The sequence below is a fragment of the Lytechinus pictus genome, chromosome 10 (genome assembly GCF_037042905.1).
Source record: "Lytechinus pictus isolate F3 Inbred chromosome 10, Lp3.0, whole genome shotgun sequence".
Classification (NCBI taxonomy): domain Eukaryota; kingdom Metazoa; phylum Echinodermata; class Echinoidea; order Temnopleuroida; family Toxopneustidae; genus Lytechinus; species Lytechinus pictus.
The window spans coordinates 32,393,897-32,413,662 of record NC_087254.1 but is presented as its reverse complement, the minus strand read 5'-3'; the positions used below and the strand labels follow the sequence as shown (position 1 = coordinate 32,413,662).

At 35.2% G+C, this 19,766-nt stretch overlaps 2 protein-coding genes across 2 annotated transcripts in view; both read left to right on the top strand.

Moving 5' to 3' along the window:
* LOC129270507 (protein sidekick-2-like) overlaps positions 1-7,329 on the top strand; it is a 76,427-nt gene extending 69,098 nt beyond the window's left edge. Inside the window, exons 37-38 of the mRNA XM_064106097.1 lie at positions 2,235-2,394; positions 2,878-7,329. Coding sequence (XP_063962167.1) covers positions 2,235-2,394; positions 2,878-3,150 — 433 coding nt within the window. The 3' untranslated portion in view covers positions 3,151-7,329. The remainder of the gene's footprint in view (positions 1-2,234; positions 2,395-2,877) is intronic.
* A 10,943-nt stretch (positions 7,330-18,272) lies between these two features.
* LOC135155825 (uncharacterized protein K02A2.6-like) lies at positions 18,273-19,073 on the top strand. The gene has a single exon (XM_064106096.1). It carries the CDS (start codon positions 18,273-18,275, stop codon positions 19,071-19,073), a length of 801 nt encoding a protein of 266 aa, XP_063962166.1.
* The last annotated feature ends 693 nt before the right edge of the window (positions 19,074-19,766 follow it).

Here is a 19,766-nt window from a genome sequence, read left to right as displayed (position 1 = left end):
AGTTTGAATGAGACTAAAGTTAGATGTGAACAAGGCATGCCTAATGAATGACTGTGTTCACTGTTTAAACTAGCCATGTTCGAACTTCTAGTTAAGCAGACTTTTGGAACGTTCCTGTTGTTTGATAATGCGTACATACAAAGAATAGCAAGGATCTTCACATTTCATAAAGTTCAAACTGTGCACATTTTTTCAAGTTTTAATGTGTGTTGATTATGTTGGGTGGTATATATCATATGTGAATCACTTTGTTATTGCCTTTAAAGCACACTGGTATATAAATGTTTGTAGTGTGTTCACACCAGGCAATATAAGTAGAATCATCGTTTGCTGAAATCTAAAGAAAATTATGCAACCACATATTTCAGTAATGATGCATTTTCCCTTTTACATGTGTTTATAAAATGTTTTCAATGAAGCCAGCTGGTAGATAGGAAAAATGATTTTAAAATTTGTATTTGAATGCTGATATTATGAATTGCTTTATGATCTTGTATTGTCATTCCAAACAGTCAATATAACTCAGTTCTAAATTCCATACTTATTTCTCATTATCATTTCTTGGTGTTGTCACAGAGGAATGAAATACATTTCATGGTCAATTATTGTGTTTAGTTCTGAATTATATAGATACACAGACAGTGTGAATGTAATTTGCAGAGGGTTAAGGGTTACTAACTCATTTAGTATCAGTAGTAGCTGTTGTGGTAGTACTAGTAATAGTAACAATCAACAGGAATTGTGATATAGTATCAATATTCATTGAAATATTGATAATACTGTGTATACTTTTTAACCCAGTTTGATTAAATGTTTTATAGAGTGAAAACAATGCCACTTTGTTTGAATGTTTGGAGAAAAAAAAGACTTTTCCGGCACTTTGCTTATTTTATATGTATTTTGGGTAAATCAAAAATACTTTCAGATTTTTGCACAGATTAACAGCCCCATTCCCACAGTGTAAACTTTACAAATAGCCAGTGTGAAGGATCATATTTGCAAATCAATCAAATTTTTCTGTTCCTATGCATATTTGTTTATTTCATAAATATGACATTTACTTAAGTCAAGGGGGTGATTGTTTTTACACTTTATCCTTTTTTTTTATCCATCTATTTTGGCTCACACGGGCATGTTGAAAGATTGCCCAGTATATTTTTTGGCTGGCTTTAAATATTTATCTTCAATGGATTTCTTTTTCATAAAATCCTTGAGTAATAACAAAGAATGTTTACTTTTATTGATTTTTTTTTCTTCTGGAAGGCATGTATGTATCTTCAATAGTAGAGATTACAATCTGCTAGACTTGATGCATGTTAACTTGTGTAGTTAGTGAGTTAGCATGACATTCAAGTACCAGCAGCTTGTAAGATCAAGAAATATCTATCTGTAATGCACATCCATGTTCATCTCTATACTACTCAATATATATTTCTGATAATTCCGGCAAGTGTATACAAGTGAGTGTAAATTGGGCAGGAATTAACTTGTTCTCACAGTAATCTAGTATTTAATTTGAAAGTACCAACTTTTGTTATAAGAATCAATTCAAAACTGATATTGATAACCAGTTTGGTGCTTTAAAAAAAACATCTACAGAGTCCAGCAATTTGTTTTAAGAAAGTAAGATAGTGTTGTGAAAGTTCTCACTTAGTCCAGTCGTCTAAAAGGCTAAGTGTCATTTATTATCTTGATCAAATGGTCACTTAGTTTTCTCACCACATACATGTATGATATTCTTTGGTCTATTACAAGAGTTTATAGGTAAATTTCTGAAACAGGCGTACTTTAATAGGAAACTTGGTGTAATCATTTATGTTCTACATGTAGGTAGTAATGAGACCAGATGGTTATTTTTAGACCCAGTGGCTGTAGATAAAATGGAAGCGGATGAGTGGGATGAAAATGAATTGGAACTGGATATAATGAGATTAGACAAGGGGACCGATTCACAAAGACTTGTTATAATAACAAATGCATATTTTCTGTGACAAGTTTACTGTCATCAAATTAAATGATTACGGTAGCTTTAAACTGTTACTGCAAATTTGTTATTATAACCAGTTTATGCAATGGACCCCGGGAGGAAAATCATCAGTAATTACTAGTAGTTCAGTGTGCGTAGACTTGCAGTGCTAAAGAAACAGTTTTCATGTAGAGAACGCCTGGTGGCTACTCCGAAGAGAAACCTGATACCATCTTTGCTATTTTGTATTTATTCACCTACCCTCTAGGCCCCCTCCAAGACCCAGTCCAGGCAGTATACAGTATTCAGAGGAAGAAGAAAGTAAACATTATGAAGATGTAAGGCGGAGAATGGCTGGAGGTGATGAGCCGGGAGAAAACAGCAGTCTAACAGAGAAAAATGATTTACCATCGCTCTCAGAGTCATTAGTAAGTGCTTCTTTCTTTTAAGGATTCAGAGCTAGCAAGATTTTATCCTATTTAGAATTTTTTAAGGGGAAAGTGACTCTAAATATGATTTTTTATCCACTAGAAATTGGATTTTAGAAAATGTAAGAATGATGATATGTTTTATTTTCTTCAAAAATTTAAAGAAGTATGGATTTTTTTTTGCTTGAAAATAGGATAAAAAGAAATAAAGAATAAGATTTTTTCATAATTAAAGACACAGCTTTGTGTACAAGACAGAATTATGGCCTTGTCATTTGGTTAAGAAATGTGAATAATTGTTACTTTGATTTCTATAAACTGGTATCCCTTTAATGCTTTTTCGCTGTACTACTTCTGGAGCATGGCACTTAGTGTTTTATGTAATCACTGGGTCTTGGAAAATTTCTCCCTCTTCTGCATATTTAACGCACCTCCTCTATTTGCCACACCCCTAATTCCATTCCTTCTTTCTTTCCTTACCAGGCCAGCGAGAGCGATGTTGAAGTAGACGGTGGAGGAGCCCATGGGGGCGATCCTCCTTCATTTGTCAACCACTACGCAAGTCTTCCAGGCACGCAGTCATGGCGGCGCCAGCAAACATCAAGCGGTCCGTCCAGTAACGCGTATAGCTACACGGACAGTGAGCCGGATCCCGTACCCACGGTGGATGGTAGAACTGTATACCTGCAGAACAATCTAGCCAGCATGCAGGCCGGCTCACGAGCCCCCGTGCATGGATTCTCGTCGTTCGTATAACGCAAACTCAGATGTCATCTATCGCTGTTAGTGACTGCATAGTTAGTGAGAACTGAGAAAGGATGATTTTTATATATTTTCTTGGATTCCTTGTCATCATCTGTTTTCCTGAAATTGCAAGATTTTACTTAAGTGACATCTTCAAAATTATGATATACACATACTTGTCATCCATGATGACCTGTTTATCATCTTTAAACCTTCAATAGTGACTCGAACTTTCATTTTCGAAACTTCAGTGCTTTTATGAATGAACAGACACGAAACCATCCTTTCTAGGAGGTTCAGTTTATAATGAACTTTAGATTGTACTGATGGACATGTACCTTAAAGATGATGAATGAAAGAGAAGGCTATTTCCAAAGATTTGTCATAATATATATAGTACCCAGATGGTTTATGCCTCTGAGGCTGCAAGACATCACCTGAAGGCAACACTCCTGGAAGAACACTCCTGAAGGGCACTATGTGCCCTTGTCAACAAAACACAGGTAAAAGTGTTTCTTGCTGGAGCCAGGCCTGGAATATCCTGTTTATCTATGGAGAGAGAATTTTGGCTTCTGTATCAGAAGGGATAAACTGGTTAGCAGTGATTGTGTGTGACATGAGGATAACATCAACGGAGTGAACTGACGAGGATGTCAAGGGTTCATGGCCAGTCTTGGTGCCAAAGATCTCAACTGTTTATTTGATGTGATTTGTTTACCATGAGGAATCGCAAGGCATGGTGCAGGATATTCTGATGGTTAGGAGATCTACTACTAACAAAGAAATGATAAACAATACAGCACCTTTATTGCCACTTCCCCCTGGAAGTCAAGAGATTCCTTGAAAATTATATCAATTTAAGAAATGTTATCATTCAATTTTGATGACTTCCCTCAAATTTATTGGCTGTGCGATCTACTCAATGTATAGATTGGTCTTATATAAAAAATAAAAACAAAGTGACAAGATAAACTTTCATTTATTCACAGAGTATAATCAGTAATCCAACCAGTCTGCATACTTCAACCGCATGATACCAAATTTATTTTTTTTAAATGGCGAAGTGACTTAAAAGACCATTCTCTAGGACCACATGGAGAAGAACTTTGATATTCAGGAAGCAATGAATGTTATTGCTTGTGCTTGATGGAGATGTCAGTAAGCTGAGATATTTTTTACAGCTTCAGTGTCATGTGGAAACATTTGATCCAATAGACATCAGGGGTCCGTTGCAGAAAGAGTTGCGTGTAAACGCAAGTCAAAAAATCAATCGCAAGTCCCAAATGCGCACTGTTGATTGGTTGAAAATCAAGTTGCGCATGATTTTTAGAGTTGCAATTGATTGCAACTCTTTCTGCAACGGGCCCCTGGACAGATATATATTCAAGCGAGTCTATTTGTGAAGGATGTGGTTGCTTCTTAGCTTGATGTATGGGCAGTTAAGCAATATGAAAATAATGAATTTCAATCAGAATACTGGTTTGAAAGTCTTTGATTTAACTTCTCATTTATACTTTCATAGATATTTACTGATAATTCTAATATCTTTACACTGCCTTTACAATTGGATAAATTATAATTTTTTCCTTCTTTCTTGATATTTAAATGAATTTTAAACACCTAGCACAAAGTTACAAGGAGACTTAAACACAAATTAATATTTTACCATGTGCATTTATGTGAGAAGAATCCAGCTGTTAGAAATCTTCATTCATATTGATGAGATGCTTTATGTTTCATTTGCTCAAACTTCCAGATTATACCTCTGTCATATTTGCTCTACGGCGGCTGTACGGTATACGGCGCTATAGAGCAAATGTGACTAAGGTGTTAGGAACTTTGGTCCACATGTTTGATACTTGAATGATGGAGAGGCAATCATTGTTCTTGTATCATTTTGGTCAACAGTTCCGTATTTTGAAATGTGTTTGAATCCATTTATCTCTGCTTCCCTTGGTATTGGTGACACTATTCAAAATAAAATAAGATCAATTCTATTTGTAATGTTGATAATCTATTGATTCAAGATGTTGAATGACAATATCCCCCATCTATTCTGTGTGTTTCTGTGCCTTCTGAGGATAATAATAATATTAGGTGCTGAATTTTGTATGAGTCTCAGACTGTTGATGTTTAATAGATGTAGCTATCTTTGATTCTATTGTAATTTATTGACATTTTGACATGAATTTTTTTAATTTCAACTCAATTGCTCTTTTAAACTCCTGTATCTGCAATATTTGTTCTTTGCTTTTATAATCAATGCTGATTAGACAAGCTAACTTTTGTGTAATTATGTAAAATTTTTGCTAATTTAGTGTTCTTGTCTTGTTTTTGCTCTTGGATGGGATTACCACCCGCATCAAAAGGTCAACAGTGTTTCCATTTTCAAATTTGTTTTTAATCCAGCTGATGCATGTATGATTTGGGAGTCTTTCTATGTTTTGTCTTTTTAGGGGAGGGGGTTCCAACAAGTTCAAAAAGTGTTAAATATGACAAATTTGGGTTAATCTGCTGTGTCTATGTCTTGCATCAGCTGTATGCAAAAATTCAAATTTCCATGATGTTGAATTCGCAATTTCAACATTATGAGGTCTTGTTTGTTGTGAAGTTTAATTGAAAATGAATTTCTTTCGTGATTGCATTTGGTTATCTTGAATCTATTACATATTAGATATTTTGTGTGATTTACATTGATATACCTTGTTTTTTTTCTTTATTTGAGAAATATCTTATGTGCAATTTGAGTGAGAGATTAGATTTTCACTCAGACAGCAAATGTAACTAAATATGTCTTTTAAGGTCTAGGGTTGTCTTATATATTTTTTTCCTTCACTATATTGGTGCTGAGCAAAATGTTATTTTTATTTGTAGATTTTTTTATCTCATTTGGAATGGCTTGATTGCAATAACCATGAGGTAGATATTAGTGTAAAATGAATTCAAACCAAGAAATTGCCATACATAACTTTATTGAGACTTAAATTCAAAATTCCACTTTAATTCTTTTTTTTCCATTCCTACATACTTGTAAAAAATGAAATTGATAAAACTTAAACCTAAAAAAAAAACAAGTTGCAAACTGTCATGTTTCAATGATGACTCTGATTGCCTATTTTGATTGCATTTCCAATATAGAAATAATGATGATTATAAGTTATAATTGCTCTTATTTGTAAAAGTCACAACACACTCCTTCAGGAATTGCTTTCAGCGAGTATTCCTTTATAATTTTTAGTTAGATGTGCTATTTCTGCATCTTTCATCTCCAGTGCGTCACTTTACTGATTTATACACAGATATTACATGAAGCCAATAGCATGTATATTTTATTTTTGGTGTTTTTTTTTTTAATAAGTAGGTATATACAATGTAGGGAAGTAAGCTATATTAATCTATGCCATTTTATATCATTATGCGAGTTGATTGTTCTCACTAGGGTTAATCATTCCCTGGTCATTTTCCATTTCTCAATTTTCTTTTTATTTTATACAAGTTCTTAGTATTTTCTATCTTTTACATGTATTTTAATCAAGAACACCACTTCTCAATTTAATTTTTTCTACAATTTTTTTTAATTTCAGATTCATTAGTGAAGTTTTTATTGTGTTCTTTCTGTTCAATGTACCTGATATCATTTGAGAATAAATTTTCCTTGCTTTTGTATTATTTGTATATTTTTGAAGAATGTTTGGTTGAAATTAAAAATAAGGGCGGAGTATGAGCAGTGTCGGTACTCCAATAAACCGCATTTTCCTTTTCAAAATGTTCATTTTATAGAAACTAGTCTTATCACACTATTACTTAGTCAAAGAATGATCCATGATTTTTCTGAGTACATATCAGACTCAGAGTGTGAGACTTCATATTTTCTGAATTTTTGAAAACTTTAGATTCAAATTTGCTGAACCTATTCTCTTTTTTTTCTGGATCCAGCTTCAGTATGGTTCCCATGATCATCACATGCTATAATGTATTCAGATTTTGACTTCTTATAATATGAAAGTCAATTATTTCTCATTTTCATTACTAAAAGTGAGAATTTTTTATAGCTAGGTAGTGATTGGTTGAAACTGTCGCATTTCAAATCTGTCTTTTAATCTTGAATTGTACATGAATATATGAGAGAAATTGTAAGTTTGTTTTATAACATTGAAATAAATGCTTTTAAAGTATAAAATATCTTTGAAATTAATTTTGGTTGGTGTGATCATTGGAAGTTTTTTATTATCATTGAAGTAAATGAGAACACTTAGTGAAATATTTTCCTGTGACTTCTCTAATAGGTTCCTGTACAAATTCAGGTTACAAATGCCTGAATATGTGACTGAGTGGCAGTCTATTTTGAGCCTATCAAACTTTATTTGATAGATTGCAGCAAGTATGTACATTCTTAGGTTTCCATGACTAAGAAAAAAAAATGAGTGGAGACATTCCACGGTACACCATATATTATCCCCCTGAAGACGGCAAGAACATGCTTGTTCAAATGTTGAGTTTGTTTGGTCCAACATATGCCCACAAAAGAATACATGGTCTACTGTGAAACCACTACACTCAATGTTGTAGCAATTACATATCCAATGAACAAACCCATGTCATATAAAATAAAACACATATCACATATGATTTCAGGAGATCTAAAAGATTGATTCAAAGTTTATTAAATCTGAAGATTTCATGAGGAATATATAGACAGCGGCTCACTATGTTCTAGCTGATTTCCGTAGAACTAGCAACGTAACCAGCATGCTCACCAAGCTGAAGTGGCCTTGCCCGTCCTCTAGATGCACTGTAAGCAGACTCAGTATGGTGTATATGATTGTGAATGACCTTGCTGCAATACCCCAAGACAAATTCTTTTCTTTAAGCCCCACTGTTGCCAGGAAAAATCACAACAAGTGTTTTAAGACGTATCGTCCAAGAGGCAATATTGACAAATATGCCTTTGCTCAACAATCTGTCCCTGAATGGAATAAACTCCCTCTTCAAATAGTAAATTCAGTAAATACAGCTTCCAAAAGCTCCTGCAAAATCACCTTGAAAATATCCCTCACTCATGACGTGCATCCAAGTCTAATTTCATCTTCGAGATAGGCTGCAGAGAGCCCTTTGAAGATTATAGCGGATGATGATGATGACAGTGAATGCTGCTTTCACTGGGTTGTTTTGTAAAGCTTTTTTTTAAGATAAAAAACGGTGACACGACATTTGCTCCCGCGACAATTGCTCCTAACAATTGTCCTAAGATTGTAATAGACTCTTTGGTCCAGAATAATGTAAAGATAAGGATAAGGGTTTATTTTTGTTTGGAGGTTGGGTTTAATGTTTGGCTTAATGTGCAGATTTTCCATTGGAGCAAATGTCATTGATCCGTTAAGAAACACCCAAAGAGTGGAAAGCTGAATTACTTTATCAAAATTAGTTTCATTATTTTAGTTTGGAGTATATAGACACTATTAACATTGTAATTGCAATTGAAGTGAAATAAGTTACAGTAATTGTCAATGATGAGGCTGATGACAGCAGCAACAATGATAACAAAATAATTATAATAATAATGACAATAGTAATAAGAGTATCAATAACAATAATTATAAAAATAATGGTAATAATACTACTAATAATATTAATATCAATAATAATGATATTAAATAAATAATGGTAAAATCATGTGAGGTTTGGGAGATTTTGCTCCCTCAAGGGGGAACAAGTCCTCTCCCCTTGTCTCCCCAAAATCACTGCCAATGATAATCATAATCATTGTCATACAAAATGATCAAGAGGATTTATCATTCTGAGTTTATACACATGTCTGTGTTTCAATATACTCAACTGCTGCATAATTTTTTTTTTCAAGAAAATACTAGACATGTAAGAAGGAAAATATATAGTGAATAGAGGTAAAATACGAGCTGTGATTGGCTAGATTGGTACCACGTGACCTCCCTTCAAAAAGTTATATTGTACATAAAAAAATATTTACAATATATCTTTCGATTTTTGGAGGGAAAACCCGTGTTAAATGAATGGGGAGAATATCGATTTATGGTCCTGACTTGTGCAACGTTACATTATGGACGGTACATTTTGGATGGTACGTGTGAAACGGTACAAATGTTTGACATTCAGCCTCCCATTTGCTCCTGTACAACAAGCTAAGTAGGCGTTGTACAATTATTTACTATAAAAAATAGTGAACGTTCTATCGTACAATATTACTGGACTATATGAACTCCAAATACGAAATTTTCTCGAGTGCAGGTTTTTTTCACCGAGGCCAAAATATTTGTCGTACATATAATCCATTATATTGTACAATAGATTGTACACTATATATATAATATTGTCATCAATACAATAAATGCAATAATATACCTTGAACAAAGGAGGTTTTGAAAAAAGAACTCACTTAATAAAAATGTCCACAAATGCATCTGAATTTATGCTTGCATTGTTTATGAGGGCGAGTACCCATGAAATGTTTCATTAACAGTGATTAGCCCCACCCCAAATACAGGCCTACTTAAAATATATTTTCTCAAAGATTTCAGCAAGTAAAATATCAATATCTGTGTTGTGAGTTACAAACCTAAGAAGTGCAGTCTTATAATTATCAATATATTTGTATACAATCAAGAAAATAGTAAAATTTGTCAACAAATTGAGCGAAAAGCGAATATTGGGGATATGATCAAATTCACATCACAAAGCTTCATGAGCAAAATGAGAGTGGGCTATTGACAATACTGCAGTTATCCACACAGCAAAGATTGAAGATAACTACTTCGATTCTAGTTCAATCATTCTTAACATTCCACAGTATGCAAATGAAAAAAAAATACAAAAAGTTTTGAAATTTAAACTCTGATATCATCAAAATAAGATAATTGGATAAAATTATGAGTTACTATTAACTGCATTCTTAGATAATAAAAAGTCTGAATCAAATAATCAACTCCTATTAAAGTCGAAGCGATTTTCATACCATAATTGGCAAAGCGTGTGGAGCGTTGTGGCCCAGTGGATTAGTCTTCTGACTTTGAAACAGAGGGTCGTGTGTTCGAATCCCAGCCATGGCGTAATTTCCTTCAGCAAGAAATTTATCCACATTGTGCTGCACTCAACCCAGGTGAGGCGAATGGGTACCCGGCAGGATTGATTCCTTGAATGCATGAGCGCTGAAAGGTAGCTCGAGCTAAAACCGGGGTAATAATAATAATATCGCGCCTCGGAATAGAATATTTCTAGATAGATGGCGCTATATAAATGCCTTTTGTTATTATTATCATTATTTATCTCAATTAGGTTGAATTTTGCCAAAGTCCGACATATTTAAACAGTCATAGGAGATTTAACCTAATAAGCACATTATCATGTACAGCAAGATACAGTAGAGGTAAGCCTACACATTCCACCTTGAATGTGTTAAAAGCTTGATTAAACTGTATTGTCAAGATTCAAGAAGTATACAAATATTCCCAAACAATTCATCGGCAAGTAATTCATATAATGGTGAATCTACCTAAATACAATCTCTTCGTACTACAGAAATCTATGTGACTTAATTACTAGGAAAGAATCGACTGAAAAATTGCTTGAATAAAGGGTCGACTTAAATGGTACATGAACAAAAACAATTTTTCATTAACCCATTATATATCACCAAAAAAAACATCTACAAATAATCACTTCTAATATATGCGCTGATATAATATACAAGAGGAAATTGGAAGTTTAAACAATTTGAAAATGCTTCAAGAATGTTATTTATATATATTACATGTTTTCTTTTCTAATATATTCCTAATCGTGTCTGAAATGTATACACAATAGAGCAAATGAAAATGTATAAATGAAAATGAATGATTGACAAAATGAAAAGAGAGGGAAATAATACTTTTGTTCTATATACATAGCCTATAAGGCACACCGAGCTAAATTAAGAGAATAATAATTTTCATGATATGCATTTAAAGGTGCTTTTTAATGAAACGTTTAAAAATGCCCCAAATAATTCACCAAATTAAACTTGTAAAAATAAGGGTTGTTAAGATATCCACCGTGTCCAGTTGCTAATTGGATGCAGGGGATATTAATGATATTCTATAATACATATTTACAATTTCATATAAACTATGATCAAGTTGTGACCTTCTAAACATAACACAAGAATAATTCCCCTTATCAAAATCAAATTGATTGAGTTCTTAACTAAAATGTTTGAGCAATATTACTAGGAAAGTATTTCTTAACTAATTACATAAATTATTTACACAAAAAAATAAGTTGATGCTTTGGGTCGAGCATGAATGCACTTATTTTACAGGCAAACTTTTTTTTTTAAACTCAACAAAATAAAAGGTGTCGACCTCATTTTCTGAACCATTCAAACTTTGAATATCTTTTATTTTCTGCATATCAGAACCAACTAGCAGTCTACGATTGCAGTTCTCAGCTGTCACTGGATTCAGGAACACGGTTTTTCTTTTTGTTTATAACGTTTTTATTGTCTTTTGTCAAATCAAATATATAGGCCCTACAATAACAATATAATTATAAATCTCATAAGCAAATTATACAATCACTAAAACAAGTATCACAGAATTATATGACTGTACAGCGGTCATTGAGAATGAAAAAAAAAAATTAAATGATAATGAAGAACATGCAACTTGTTTCTAATACAGATTGAAATTCGTAAAAATCTAAATGATAAGAGAAAAACAGATAAAAATAAAGGTGGAGTGCGTCCACCACTTCCCTCGAACTCTGACCCCTTCCCTATAAATCAAATATTGCTTCCTTTCTTCTTTTTCTTTTGCTTTTTGAAAAACTCTACATTACCACCTCCTCATATATAAATAGATAAATTAATTCAAATGACATAATATGTAATTAGTTCATAAATCATTTAACTTTATTCAACTAGGGTAAAATATACAAGCCTGGCAAAAAAATAAACATACGAATCAAATTTTTTTTAACCCTTATTCATAATATAAATGAAAGTATATTATAAAACATAATCTTGGCAGTGTAAATTTAATGACTTTATCTAAAAGGTTCAAATAATACATCTCTACAATGCTTATAATAATAATCATGGAAATCATACAATCCAGAATTTGAAACAGTCCAATAATTATCACATTAAGAAAACCATTGTGAGAGCAAGTTCTCTTCACTTAACTTGTAAATAAGTGACTTTAATTCCTAACTAATTATTGTGTTGACATGATATAGCAGTTACATGATCCACTCCAATTTTAAGCCAATATGGGCTTTATACTCTATATCACCCAAATCTAGAACTTATATTCATACATTCTCAAACACAATTAAAATGAAGTGATTTTACAATTTTTTTAATAATCATGTTATAAACATACATTGAAGGTGATTGGTAGGCCCATACGATATGTAAATTTAATTCTTCCTTACGAGGCCTCTACTTTGGCAATTTCCATCTTTGATTTTCTGTTGATACCTTCCGGAATCTTCACACTCCAAAATGAATCTTCATCGTCATCATACTTCAGCATAACATCTTCTTTGCTAATCCCTTGTCCTATCAAGAACAAGTCCCCTTCGTAGAATACGATGCCAGCTATATTGTAGTCTGATAGCTTCCTTACAATAAAACTGTTTTTTCCATTCAAGGTCATGATCATGACCATAGCCCCGGTATAATCAGATACGACAATTTTCTCCGCTGCAAAGACAAAGAAAAGTCGTTTATTAATCCACGATCGATGGAAGACCCACTATCTCATTATTCTAAATGTTTCTAGGTTTGAAAGAAACAAAAATAGATGAAAGGTTTGATCTCTCTTAAAGTCTGGTAGGCCACATATATAGGAAGCGATAAAGCTCGGTGATATTTTCCAAACGTAAAGTTAGGATACAGTGAGACAAATCGCACCGTTCTTAGAATAAATGCACATAAGTCTCAAAAAGGGTGCAAATGTGAGTGAAAAAAACGTATGAAATCTTGATTATATAATGGTATTAAGATTAATGTCACTTTTCACGTATCATTTATCACATATTGTATGTGACCAGTATTGTCAGTGCGATTCTAAAACTTATGTTCACATACAATGGTCCCGTTTTTATTTTGGCTCAAATTTCGTCCAAAAATTTGATTGGTTAAAAAAATATATATATATTTTTTTTTTTTGGGGGGGGGGCGCTAACAACTTTGTGCTTGACATTATCTCTCATTATAATTATACCCCCACTGGTATACTTCAGATGGGATAACCTGACCCCAATTTCGAACTACTTTCCTATAGTATAAAATTTATTATATTGGTATTATTACTATCATTATCAATTATTAAATATACTGCTCTTTTCCAATTTGACCCAAAGAGCTTACAATGAATTAATCAAATGAAATCATATAATCTTTAAACTGCGAACTACAAAAGAGATGGGTTTTTAATGTCTGTCTGAAAATTGCTAGAGATGGAGACTGTGTAATTATAAGTGGCAAATCATTCCAGTATTTTTAAGCTGACGGAGTAAAAGTAACATTTTATAACATATTAAAAACTTAATAAAGTCATCATCACCAGTGAAGGACTGGCACTTATATGTATGTCCTCTAATTAATTAATATCTGTTTTTTTTTATTATTATCTATTTTAGTATTAAAGATGTAGGCCTACAAACTGTGTTTAGACTGCATTTGGCCATTATTCTCTTCGTACTTGCCTCCAGTATCTACTGCCATTGCATCAATATGCCCAGTCTCGATGGTGTTGAGAAGTTCATAATCACGATCATTATGATAATTATATTTCCAGCGGTTTACTCGGCGATTCTGCGTGAAATAAAGATACCTGAAGAAAAGCAATTTTACTTTTTTTGATAGTCCAACTGCCAAGTCCCATTTTTATAATGTACCTTTTTCCGAAGATTACTAACTTTTGATATCAAATTTTACCCCTTGCTGGGCCTCTGCAAATCAGTACATAAGCATGTATATAATCTGTTTAGGGCAAACTTTTGTTAAATAAAAAAAAAATGACAGTAAAGGGTCATTTTAAATAAATAGATATACCTTTATTTTCAAATCAGTTCATAATATTTTATTAAAAGACTAGATATTGAAATGTACAATATCAGATTTTAAAAATATAATATAAGAGGGAAAATATCAAAATCATCAGGAAGTGAAAGATTATTGTGCTGGTATACTCTAAACAAGTGGAACGCCTCTGGCAGTCTCGCCTGCATTACGCAATTCGATATAGCAGCAGTGCTTCCTTTGAAAAACAGCTAATGAATAATTATTCACAGAAGAAAACAATAATAAGATAATAAAATATGTCCATTGACCCAAAATGACCTTTGACAATGATCATGTGACCTAAGGATTGTGCAAAACTATCATTCATACTTGATTACCCTTATGTCGATGTTTCATGAGTAAGTACCATAAACTTCCTCAGTTATGATGCCAATTCAACACATACTCCCAACACGGCCAGCGTTCATTGATCTTTAAATGACCTTTGACCTTGGCCATGTTCCTGAAACACACACAGGGTATTCAGGGATACATTGCTGCTCTTATGTCCAAGTTTCATGAACTAAATCTATATACTTTTGAAGTTATGATGACAATTCCACAAATGCCCCCAACATTACCAAAATTTGTTGACCCTAAGTGACCTTTGACCTTGGTCATGTGACCTGGAATTAGCACAGGATGTTCAATGATACTTGATTGCTCTTATGTCCAAGTTTCATGAATCAGATCCATAAAATGTCAAAGTTATGATGACAATTCCTCAAATACCCCCAATATGGCCAAAGTTCGTTGACCCTAAGTGACCTTTGACCTTGGTCATATGACCTGAAACTCGCACATGATATTCAGGGATACCTGGTCGCTTTTATGTCCAAGTTTCATGAACTAGATCCAAAAACTTTTAAAGTTATGATGACAATTCTTCAAATAACACCAACATGACCAAAGTTTGTTGACCCTAAGTGACCTTTGACCTTATTCATGTGACGTGAAACTCAGGCAAGATATTTAGTAATACACTGTTACCCTTATGTCTAAGTTTTATGAACTAGGTCTATATGCTTTTGAAGTTATGACAACATTTCAAAAACTTAACCTTGGTTAAGATTTCGATATTGATTCCCCCAACATGGTCTAAGTTCATTGACCCTAAATGACCTTTGACCTTGGTCATGTGACCTGAACACTGATCAGTGGACCTGAAACTCAGGCAGGATGTTTAGTAATACTTGATTACCCTTATGTCCAAGTTTCATGAACTAGGTCTATATACTTTCTAAGTTATGATGACATGACATTATGATGCTTCAAAAACTTAACCTTGGTTAAGATTTCAATATTGACGACGCCGCCGTCGGAAAAGCGGTGCATATAGTCTCGCTCTGCTATGCAGGCGAGAGAAAAATTAAGTTCTCTAATTTAGCACTTAGTGTCCTTGTATAGTGACTGCACTTTGAGTGCCGATTTTCTAGTTCAAATTTGAATGACTAAATCAGCACTCAAAGTGGAGTCACTATACAAGTACATTTAGTGCTAATGCTAAATTAGCACTTCATTTTTTAGAGTGTAGTTCAATGAAATTAGGTCAAATAACTAAGAGTTATAAAGTATGGCCAGCATATGACGCAGAGTTTGTTAACTGCCTTGTGCATTCATCATTTACTCTAATATTTTTTGGTGCTGTTTTTTTTTCTACATTCCCATATGGGTAGGATATTAATTTAAGGGGAGCATGTCATGAAAAGATTTGTCTGATATTTTATCTGCCAAAGTATGCCTATTTGACAGTTACCATAGGAACTGTGCTTCTCAGCAAATTCAAATAACATAAAATTGTCAGATCTGACAACAAATAATGTTGATGAAATAAATACTCTCCAAATTTACGACCTCTGCGACATTTGAGCCTTGACCCCTGTCATATGTTATCTTATGTTCATTTCACACACACATATAAAAGACTTATTTCCCCTTAACTCTCAGATACACAATTACAATACACGTCAACATAACTTTATCCACCGACCTTATGTAAGAACTAATGTATCCTTAAATTCTTTCATAGCAACCCGTATCAAGGAGTGGAACAGGTTACCTTCTGATATTAGGAACTGTACAACTCTTTATCGGTTTAAAGTGCAATGTAAAAAATACCTCTTTGACAATCTATTATCTTAGTTAATTTAGAAAGTTTTTCTTCCATAGAGTCTATTATGTTTTACATGTATCTCGTAGTTGGCCACCCTATAGTCATGTGTGTTTGCGTGTGTGTGTGTGTGTGTGTGTGTGTGTGTGTGTGTGTGTGAGGGTGTGTGTGAGTGTGTTTGTGTTTATGCTGACACTTGTTTAATGTACATTTTGTACATATTTGTAGTCGATATATCTGTTTATTATGTATTCTCCTTTGTCATTTTATACATTTAGATCTACATCTTATTTAGAGGTATATAGGGCCCCACTCACAAGCTGTGCTTCTTCGGGGTCCTAGAAAACCGTTCATATTGTATCATGTATTCTTTTGTACCATCTGATCATTGATTTGTACCCATAATGTGTCTGGTTTTTTGAATAAATTGAACTTGAACTTGAATACATATTGAGACAGTGATGTTAGCTCTCCATACACACATTAACAACCAGGCTGGCTGGACCTGAACTGTATATAAATTCTCAATCCGTGTCGTTATTTCAGTCTATCTTAGAGTCAAACTAACCCACATACCATGGTGGCAGCGGTGGGATTAAATCCTTGAAGGTTGCCCGGGGACAATAGGAATCGCAGATGACATTGTGGTCTTCGGCAAGAGTGAAGAGAAATATGACCAGAACCTGAATCAACTCAAGTCACAAGCCACAAAGTATGGTCTGCAGTTCAACAGTGGCAAGTGCAGCATAAAGGTCAATCAGGTTGCCTTCTTTGGTATGATGTATGATGCTGAAGGTGTCCACCCAGATCCTCATAAGGTTGAGGCGATCAAGTCGATGTCTCCGCCTGAGAACAAGAGCCAACTTCGGGAGTTTCTTGGCATGATAACCTACCTCAGTCCCTTCATACCAAACCTCTCAGCTCAGACTGATAGCCTACGTGGTCTCTTGAAGCAAGACTCTGACGTCCAATGGACTCCAAGTCATGAGACCACATTCAATGATCTGCGTGACAAGATCTGTCATGACGCCACTCAAGCATACTTTGATGTCAGCAAACCAACGGTGCTTCAGGTCGATGCTTCCCTACAAGGATTAGGGGCAATGCTCCTTCAAGATGGCAAGGCTATCGCGTTTGCATCCAAGGCCCTCAGTGACGCAGAGAAGAGGTACGCAAACATTGAGCGGGAGTTACTCGCTGTCGTCTTTGGTTGTGAGCGCTTCCACACATTCCTGTATGGAAAGAGCATCACCGTGGAAACAGATCACAGACCTCTAGAGATGATACAACACAAGCACTTAGTAGCAGCTCCACCCAGACTCCAGCGTATGCTTCTTCGTCTTCAGCCATACGCGCTTACTATTGTCTACAGACCAGGAAAGGATGTACCGGTAGCTGACTGCTTGTCCAGGCGTCCACTTGGTCCACCAGAACACACTCCCCTTGACCTGCAAATCAACTTTGTACAATTCGCTCCAGACCGTTTGAGTCAGTTGAAGGAGGAAACAGCCAAAGATGCTGAGTTTGCAGCGCTCCGGGAGGTTGTCGTTAGAGGCTGGCCAGAGAGAAGACGAGATTTACCAATACATCTTCAGAGCTACTGGGCTTTCCGTGACGAGCTTGCTGTCGAGGATGGACTGATCCTGAAAGGAGAACATATCCTAATCCCTATGAGTATGAGAGAATACATACTGTCCAAGCTCCACGAGAGTCACCATGGTATCGAGAAGACAAGACTTCGGGCTAAGGCTTCAGTGTACTGGGAATCTATCAATGATTACATTGAGGATATGGTGAAGGACTGCACAGTCTGCCAAGAGTCTTCTACAGCATGATATACCAACTAGACCTTGACAAGTCTTGGGTACAGACTTGTTTTGCTTCGAATGGAACAATTATCTCATCATCGCAGATTACTTTTCGAAGTTCCCCTTCTTCCGCAAGATGCCACATGAGTTTACTAGTGCTGCTGTTGTCAATGCAACACGTCAGTTGTTTGCTGAACAGGGTGTCCCAGAACGCATCATCAGTGACAACGGTAGACACTTTGACTCCTCCACCTACAGAGAGTTCGCAACACAGTGGGGATTTAACCATGAGACTTCCTCTCCCAACTACCCCAGATCGAATGGCTTCATTCAGCGGATGATCCAAACTGTGAAGAACACGCTCAAGAAAGCTAAGGCGAGTGGCATAGACCCTAACATGGCTCTGCTGTGTATCCGTGCCACCCCAATAGATAGCTGCATCCCAAGTCCAGCTGAGCTACTCTATGGAAGAAAGATGAAGAATAATCTCCCTGTGAGAATTCCAAACAACGCTTCATACCGCGACAATGTCTACCGGCGCTTACAACAGAGACAGGAGACCCAGAAGTACTACCATGACAAGTCGGCACATGACTTACCACCTCTTACAGCTGGTCAACTTGTCAGAGTCCAGGACCATCGAACTGGACATTGGTTTCCAGCTACTGTCCGAGACAAACTTCCAGAGCCTAGATCCTACCTGGTGGAGACGCCAAATGGTCGTCTATTGCGAAGGAACAGAAAACAGCGTGCAGATGCCCGACATAGGCTTCCTCACCGTGACCTGGTGATACCAGCACCAAATGCAACACCTGAAGACAAGGCTACTGCACCACCATCTCCCTTGTCTCGTCAGGACTCGCCCCCACATGCTGATGGCCCAAACATCACCCACAGTGGCCGTCATGTTAAGAAGCCTAACAGGCTCACCTATTGATTGTCCTTAGCCATTACACGCATGTCTGGAACCGGATCTTCAAAAAATCTATCCTCCTCAAGCTATTATTAGTGGACCTTTAAACAACCACTTACCTTCAGACAACCACTTACCTTCAGTCGACCTATATTGATTTGGATCTTAAGGACTTCGTCCCTGGAAATCTCGATTGGGACTTTATATATGGGGCCCGTTGCATAAAACTTTTTACCTGAGAAAACTCAGGTTGTTTTTACCGGAGTTTTTGCCCTGTGTTAAAGTCAATGGCAGAAATCAGACTAACCTTTGTTTTCAGTTTTTACCAGAGTTTCTCAGGTAAAAAGTTTTATGCAACAGGCCCATGGACTCAGTTTTATTCTCCGTAAGGGGGATGTCATATGTTATCTTATGTCCATTTCACACACACATATACATATTGAGACAGTGATGTTGGCACTCCATACACACATTAACAACCAGACTGGCTGGACCTGAACTGTATATCAATTTTCAATCTCAGAGTCAAACTAACCCACATAACAACCCCAAAATGTAGTCTGATTGTTTTCTGGCATTATACATGAGCCAAGTTTGAAGATTAATCATCAAAAGGTTGATTGCAATGGATGTAATGAGGGGTAATGACCTCTGTCATCTTTCATCTTTGACCTCTTTGACCCTAAACTCTTATCACACTACTGTTCCACCAATATA